Raw genomic sequence first — 8240 nt, forward strand, 5'->3', positions numbered from 1 at the left:
TTGATAGTTTAGACTTTTTTTTTTTTAGCAAGTAAAAGTTTAATTGTACAAACAACCACCTTCAGCTCATGATGCACATATCTTTTTGCTGTCAAATCTTTGTAAAGTAAATGTAACAATTTGATATTGTTAGTAATATTTCAAGATGAGCTGGACTGAAGCAACGTAGCTTTACTTGATTATCCAGACATCTTTTTTTTAGAGTCTCAAATATGATCATCAGGCTTTTGAGAAACATTTATTTGTTCATCTCTCAATCATCATTACATTATTGTTTGATCGCAAAACTAAGCATTTAAAAATCATCTTACTAAGACATATTTTAGAGCTATAGAGTGACAATTTTATCTTACATTTTGGTCATATAAATATCAGCTCAACAAAAAGCACATTTGCAAACTTTTAATAATTAGTCTATAGGTTCTATAAACTTTTTTTTTTTTTATATGCCATTCTTTACTGTGTTAAGCTGGTTTCGAGGACCAGACTTACTGTAATACCTAAGTTTCTAAATGCTGATGATACTCATCCACTCCCTCCATCATTGTAATGTCAGGTGGAGTGAAGTGTTCGGAGTGGAAAAGCTATAAATCACACAATGTGTCCTGATGATTATTTCTTACACCTTTATGCTATAAATAATGTGTTTGTGTGAAAGGTGTCCATTTGAATAGTTGGCACCAGTCAAAGCAGCGTGAGGATTGGAAAGCACTGAGTCACCTATCTCACCATCAGTGTGAACTTCCTTATTTCTGTAGCAGGTTTATTGCTAGAGGTGATTGCTTAGGCATGCATCACTGTTACTATTGTTCATACTGAGGGTTGTGGGAGGTTTAATGCATGTGGATTGGTCAAATTGCTGCTAAATCTTCTAAATATTACTTATTGGACATTTGCATTTGTGGTATCTGTAGCCTTATGGTTTCTTGGTGGTTTTCAGCAAATATGCATTTCTGTCATTTAAACAAGTATTTGAAGATCTAACTAGAGGCTAAAGTTTGTGAACAAACTTTGATGTTGGCTTGAGAAAGCCAAAATGGGCAGCTTGAGGCAAAAGAGCGACTAGCGAGTCCTGAGCCGTTTTAATCCAGTCTGAATCAAAGACATCTGTTTTTCCCCACACAGTTTGCAAAAATGACTTTTTTTGGGGTCCTCTGAGAAATCTAATCCCGTGCCGACAGGAAAGTCTGATGTTGTGGTGTATCATTGTTTTTAACAGTGCTTCTCATTTATTTTAACCCCATCAAATATTTAAATATACTTTGTTATTGGAGCTTAAAAACAGTTTTACTGAACTGACATCGGATGAGAACAGAAGAGCAGTAGAGCTGCTCTGTAGCTGAATCATGTTTTTATGAACTGTAATTTGATTCTTTTTGCAACATCAACACTTTGAACTGGATTGAATGACTATTTAAAGGGGTCATATGACGTTGATAAAAAGAACATTATTTTGTGTATTTGGTGTAATGAAATGCGGTTTAAGGTTAAAAAAACACATTATTTTGTCCGGCGTGCTTGCGGCAACCACATGTGACGACCCCGGGCTGGACTCCGCTTCGTCCACGGTGAAAGCTGATCCGGCGATCCACAGCGCGAAGTTGATGTATTTCCTCAGCGACCAGCACGGATCAGCTCCAGGCATGACGAAGCGGATATCGTCCTCTTTTGGAAGACCAAACAAAGTAGTTTAGCTTTCACAACGAAACACACAGCGTCTTCACGACATGGAAGCGGCAACAACAATACTACAGCGAGAATCAAAGTTACAATGCAAATGCAAATCTTCCCACATAGTGATGTAGACATGTGGGGGCGTGTTAGAACGAGCCGTTTTAGGTAGGCGTGCTTGACTCTTAACTTTTATAAAGAATATCTCTTTGGATTTGAGACTTTAGTCTTTGCAACTTTACAGATCTTCTTTATGCACCAAGAGTACACTCCAAAGAGAAAGGAAAAAATGAAATCGCATCATATGACCCCTTTAACAATAATATTTGTAGACAGTTGTTGATAATGTGGACTGTTCATTTCAGCCCTAATGCAAACACCCAGAGTCTTTGTTGTAATCTTAAGCATTATCCAGTAATATGTGTGTTGTGCTCATCATATGATTGTTGATTCAAAACAGCAGCTCCGTTTGACCGGATGACTTCAGGGTCAGGAGGTGCTGTTTGGAGTTTGCCTTCAGGGTTGTTGATGGATGTGAGCTGGATGGATGAAGGCTGTTATTTTTTGCCTGAAGTGATCAGTCATTGGGGAGGGCAGTATTTGCAGACAAACAGTCATAAATACACAACCTTTACTCAGTCATGTGAATATGAGGGAGTGTATTGTTTACTTCTGCTTTAACCTGTCTATCACTTAATTTGATATGTAGTCAGGTACAATTCATTCTATTTAATAATACATAATTGGACCAAACTATATGTAAGCTTAATGTATAACTATATAATCTCATATAGATGTAAGATTTATTTCTTGCATTTCTTTGATTAAAAATACATTAAAAACAGCAATATTGTGAAATATTATTTCAATTTAAAATAACCGTTTTCTATGTGAATATCTGTTAAAATTTTATTTATTTCTGTGATCAAAACTGAATTTTCAGCAGCATTACTCCAGTCTTCAGTGTCACATGATCTTCAGAAATCATTCTTAAATGCTGATGTTCTGCTCAAGAAACACTTCTGATTATTATCAATGTTGAAAACGGTTGTGCTGCTTTATTTTAAATTTTTTTTGGAAAACATGATGCATTTTCAGGATTTTTGATTAATAGAAAGTTCAAAAGAACAGCTTTTATTTAAAATATAAATCTTTTGTAACGTTATAAATGTCTTCTGATCGTTTTATGCATCCTTGCTGCATCCTTTTTTTTTTTTAATCTTGAAAGGTAGTGTATGTGTGAAAATATTTATTTATTATTAAATGATTATATTTTTGTAGCCATAGGTGACAAAATATGCTCTTTCTACTTTTAATGACGTTTTTCTTCAAAGTTTTCCTCCCTGGTATTACACTAAACGTCAATTCTTGTTTATTACACTCGTTTATTGCTTTTACATTGCACCCAGTCTCCTGTTTGTTGCCCAGTTAAGGCATTAGTGAAAGTACTGATGGAAAATACAAATGGAAAGTTTTTGTCGGCCTGCATTAGTGAAGTCATACATGCTTTTGCTGTGGAACTGCATGTTCGTTTGATTTGAAGACTAACCTCATTATAATTCATCGGAATCATAATGGTCAGAAATAATGTGGTCTTCTCTTTGATCCTCATGAATCATCAAAGCTACTTTCTACAGCCGTTATTCCAGGAAATGCTGTATAGCCTACGCTTCTCACACATTCGTGGTCATTCACACCTCATTTGCGTCTACAGGTCGTAATGAGCCGCTGAAGAAAGACAAGCTGAAGTGGAAGAGCGATTACCCCATGACGGAGGGCCAGCTCCGCAGTAAGAGAGATGAGTTTTGGGACACGGCTCCAGCGTTCGAGGGGCGCAAGGAGATCTGGGATGCCCTGAAAGCCGCCGCTGTGGCTCTGGAGTGTAACGATCATGAACTGGCTCAGGCTATCGTGGACGGAGCCAACATCACATTGCCACACGGTGAGAGTCCACAACGGATGGTTGTGATGAAACCAGCTTTGTCTGCATCTGTGGAACAGAAAATGAGAAATGTTCATGCTGCTCTTTTTCATTAACCGAATGCAGTGACGAGGTGCTATATTGTGCAATAAGCTAAATTTAATTTACCATTTTGACTTGGAAAAAAGTCACACCTGGTAAAGTTTTACATTACATGTGCTTACTGTTGTAATAACAGCACGTTATGCATAATTACATGCAACTAACCATAACAATAACAAACCCTAATCCTGACCCTGGCCTGTAGTAAGTGTGTTGTTAATTAATATTGCTCAGTACTTAATTGTATAATTATACTGTAATAAGGACTCCTTAAAATAAAGTGTAACCCAAAATTGCATTGAGAGAAAAACAAGTTGCACCAGTGCTTAAGTCGCATTTTATTATTACATTCAGAAATAATGTAAAATATCAGTAAATAAAATGCAAAAATGTACTAACGCTATAAAAGTATATTCGTTTCCCTCATTTCACAAAAATCCTTCAAATTAATTAGTAAACAGAACAAGAATAAAAAATATAATTATGAAGTCAACAAATTATAGTGGCATTCATTATAAACAATATTTATTTTAAACACCAAAAGCCTAAATGAATTTAAACCGAAACTGAATTACCGGCATGTGGGAAATGTGCTAAACAAATAAACCTGACTTGCCTAACCATGCCTGTCAGGCCCAAACTGTGTTCAAGTTGAATGTGAGGAGAGATCAAAAACCGAAACCCAAGAAATGAAACATTTTTGTACTAACGCACAAACCAGTCAATTCTCGTTCTTGTTGCATTGACCGTCATTTACAAACAAAAAAACCCCACAGAACATAAGACATGAGTATTTGGGAAGAGAAACGAGAGTCCATCTGTTGTCCAGTGGAAGAACTTATAGGATCTTGTTAAAATAGTGGTGAAATTATTATTATTATTTTTTAATTAGGAGAGCATCTCATTAAATAAAGGTTAAAGCAGACATGGCCTAATCCAAGTGTATGGGTGGATCTCTCATTTATGAATCCAAATGTTTCCATATTCGCAATGTAACGTTTGGGTTGCAATACTTGTTATTTATTATGTAAATAAGGCTTTGTAGTTCACTCGTGTCTCAATATCCACGTTAAACCACAACCTTTACATGCGCAAAAACTGTGTTCAAGTTGAATGTGAGGAGAGATCAAAAACCGAAACCCAAGAAATAAAACATTTTTGTACTAACGCACAAACCAGTCAATTCTCGTTCTTGATGCATTGACCGATATTTACCGTCATTCACAAACAAAAAAACCCACAGAAGGTAAGACATGAGTATTTGGGAAGAGAAACGAGAGTCCATCTGTTGTCCAGTGGAAGAACTTATAGGATCTTGTTAAAATAGTGGTGAAATTATTATTATTATTTTTTAATTAGGAGAGCATCTCATTAAATAAAGGTTAAAGCAGACATATGGCCTAATCCAAGTGTATGGGTGGATCTCTCATTTATGAATCCAAATGTTTCCATATTCGCAATGTAACGTTTGGGTTGCAATACTTGTTATTTATTATGTAAATAAGGCTTTGTAGTTCACTCGTGTCTCAGTATCCACGTTAAACCACAACCTTTACATGCGCAAATCGCTTTGGATTAATTGCAGCATGTTTCAGATGATAAAATAAGGCAACTTAAATTTACATTGCAAATGTAAAATTGCGTTGCGATTGGTCAAATGACAAAAGATCCAATGCTTTTTGTCATCGTTAAAGTGTCTGCACAAACTTTGAAATGTTTGATTACTCAAGTATCTATGACTATTTTCAAATATTTTAAGAAAATGTTTTTATTAAAATATTTGTGCATTTATTAGATTTTTTTTTAAAATCAAATAAACATGTATCCTTTTAAATACCCTACTGTTTTTTTTTTTTTTTTAATAACCTAACCCTTACTAATCAGTCCAGGTGGGAAGTTTTTACCATAATGAAGAAGTATTTAATGACATGAAAACAAAAGAAATGACAACACGCATCAACCCTCGTTGTTATACCTGTAGCGCTTTATTTCCCCATCACTGACGATTGTTTGTACTTTCAATCACTCCAGGATCCCTGACCGAGTGTTACGACGAACTCGGCAACCGCTACCAGCTACCGGTTTATTGCCTGGCCCCGCCGGTCAACCTGATTACAGAAAGAAGTGAGGAAGACCTGTCGGACAACCCTGAGCCCCTGACGACGCAGAAGAAAGAGTTCCAGCTGAAGGTACGGCTCTCCACCGGCAAAGACCTGCGTCTGAACGCCAGCATGACTGACACCATCGGCCTGCTGAAAAAGCAGCTACAAGCTCAGGAGAGCATTGAGCTGGCCCATCAACGCTGGTTCTTCTCTGGAAAGCTCCTCACAGACAAGACCCGCCTGCAGGACACCAAGATCCAGAAGGATTTTGTCATCCAGGTCATCGTGAACCAGCCGACACCAAACAACTAAGACGGAGCGGACAGACTACAGAGGGATAAAGGACCAAACCACAGCAGCTGAAAGAGCGTCGAACAATAAAACGTTTTGCACAAAAATGAATCGAGACCGACAAGCGTCTTGATCCCGCTGTTTTAAAATGCTCCATGATTCACAGCGGGAATGCATCAAGCCCTCTCTGTAATCGAATGTCTGGAAAAACAAATAAACCAAATGCAACGGATCGCATCTGAACCGAGCAGAAGTGCCAACGTGAATTTGGTAGCGAAGCACACCGATTTGTGTCTCTTGACTATGCATATCCTGCAAAATACCTATATGATCTTCTGAAAATGATCTCCCCTTTTAAGATAATTGAACTTGAGCTTCATTTTGCACACTTGAGTATCTTAGAATAGTCGTGCCTTGAAAGAAGAGTAGATGGTTCCTAAATGCTGTTTTTATTTCGCTTACGAAGCATGTTCGGTCACTTTCACATGCTTTGTATCTTATGACTGATGTCTTTGAGCACAACACAGTGCTTTTTCTATGCAATCTCGAAACCGGAAAAAGACGCAGTGCTAAAAGGCTCGAGTGCACAAAGACACATTAAACGGACAGTGACGCGACACATCTTCATCTGCTGACTCCGTGCCCTGTAGATTACAATCATCTTGTAGATGAAACCGTACTGCTGCCTCTTAAGGGAAGATTGGACACACTCTCAGTTTAATGGCTGTTCGACTTCCTCTTCCTCTTTTATAGTGCTTTTATGCTGTAAGCGCTCAGGCTGCAATCAGTCAATATTGCTACAATTTTGAGAGATTATATTCTGTACTATTCCAATCTTTACCTTGCTTTTCTAATAACTTGGAGTAAGACTTTTTACTGATTCTTAAAAACCTGTATCAGTGGCATTACAAGGATGTTATATTTTGATTATAATTAATTTACCACGAGCATCACTTTAAGAATGCATTCTGTAACGGAGGTTATCTGTATTAGGCCTGTAACATGTTCACAAACGTTCGGTGGTCAATGTCCGTTCAGTTTAATGCGGATGCAAAAACATTTCTTTTACTAAAGGCTTTCTGGTCCTGATTATATCACCGTGGGACTCTCGGAAACAGCTGGTTACCTCACTGGCAACTGTTCCTCATTAGTCTAAAGTCTCCGAGCGCTGGCGTGTTCATTATATGTTTCTCTAGTATCACGCCATTCCTTCTACTCTGGGTTACTTAATTTCTTCTGTTGGTTTTGAGCATTTATTTTCTTATAAACAAATACACATTGGTGTAGATGAACCTTGTTGGGATGAGAGAAATCACATTATCATTGCAAATTCCAAACGTCTCCGTCACCGTGCAAATTGCATCATTTTGCATTCAAGTAATAGTCCAGGTTAAATACAAGTTAAACTGTACCGAAACCTCTGTATTTCACCGTGATCTACCACAGAAAATAATTTCCATAATTAATGAACTCCATAATTTAATATTTATGCACTTGCAATGTAAGTCCATGTGGTACTTTCTTTGGTAATAGACAGTATGCAGTAGCTTAAAGGGATAATTCACCACAAAATAAAAATTGTCATTATTTACTCACCCTCAAGTTCTAAACCTGTGGAACATAACATTTGAAAAGTTCTCTCGCTCTCTTTTTTTTCTCCATACATATTTTTTTTTGTTTTTACATAAAAGTTCAAATTATGAGGTAAAAAGTCAAAAGTTAATTTGTAGTTATGAGCTAAAAAGCAAAATTATGAAAAAAGTCAGAATTGCGATGTTCATAATTCTGACAAAACTTCGACTTGGGTCAAAATTATGACTACTGTTATGATTGAGATACTATCTCAAAAGTCATAAATCTGACAAATTGCATTTGATAATCTCAATTTGGTCTTATATTTTGACTTTTCATAAGTTGACATTTTTGCCAGAATTATGATTTTCACCTTTTCATAATTTTGATGTATCTAATAATTTTTGTATAATTTTTTTATCTCATAACAAAAGCTGTAATAATAATGAAATGTGACTTATTTGTCCATAAATTGAAAGTCAATAGGGTCCACTGTAGTTTTGGACCCCATAGTCATTATATACAAAAACAGTAGAAACATTTATATATCTTTTGTGCTTTGCAGAAGAAAGTAAGTCACA

The 8240-nt window shown here is 36.5% G+C and overlaps 1 protein-coding gene across 2 annotated transcripts in view; it reads left to right on the plus strand.

Moving 5' to 3' along the window:
- Nucleotides 1–7741, plus strand: part of ubtd1b (ubiquitin domain containing 1b) — a 32721-nt gene extending 24980 nt beyond the window's left edge. For both annotated transcript variants that reach the window (XM_016294919.1, XM_016294920.1), the window contains 2 exons: nt 3386–3613; nt 5726–7741. In XM_016294919.1, coding sequence (XP_016150405.1) covers nt 3386–3613; nt 5726–6108 — 611 coding nt within the window. In that variant the 3' untranslated portion in view covers nt 6109–7741. The remainder of the gene's footprint in view (nt 1–3385; nt 3614–5725) is intronic.
- The last annotated feature ends 499 nt before the right edge of the window (nt 7742–8240 follow it).

The sequence above is a fragment of the Sinocyclocheilus grahami genome, unplaced genomic scaffold (genome assembly GCF_001515645.1).
Source record: "Sinocyclocheilus grahami isolate Dianchi unplaced genomic scaffold, SAMN03320097.WGS_v1.1 scaffold326.1, whole genome shotgun sequence".
In the NCBI taxonomy this organism is placed as follows: Eukaryota; Metazoa; Chordata; class Actinopteri; order Cypriniformes; family Cyprinidae; genus Sinocyclocheilus; species Sinocyclocheilus grahami.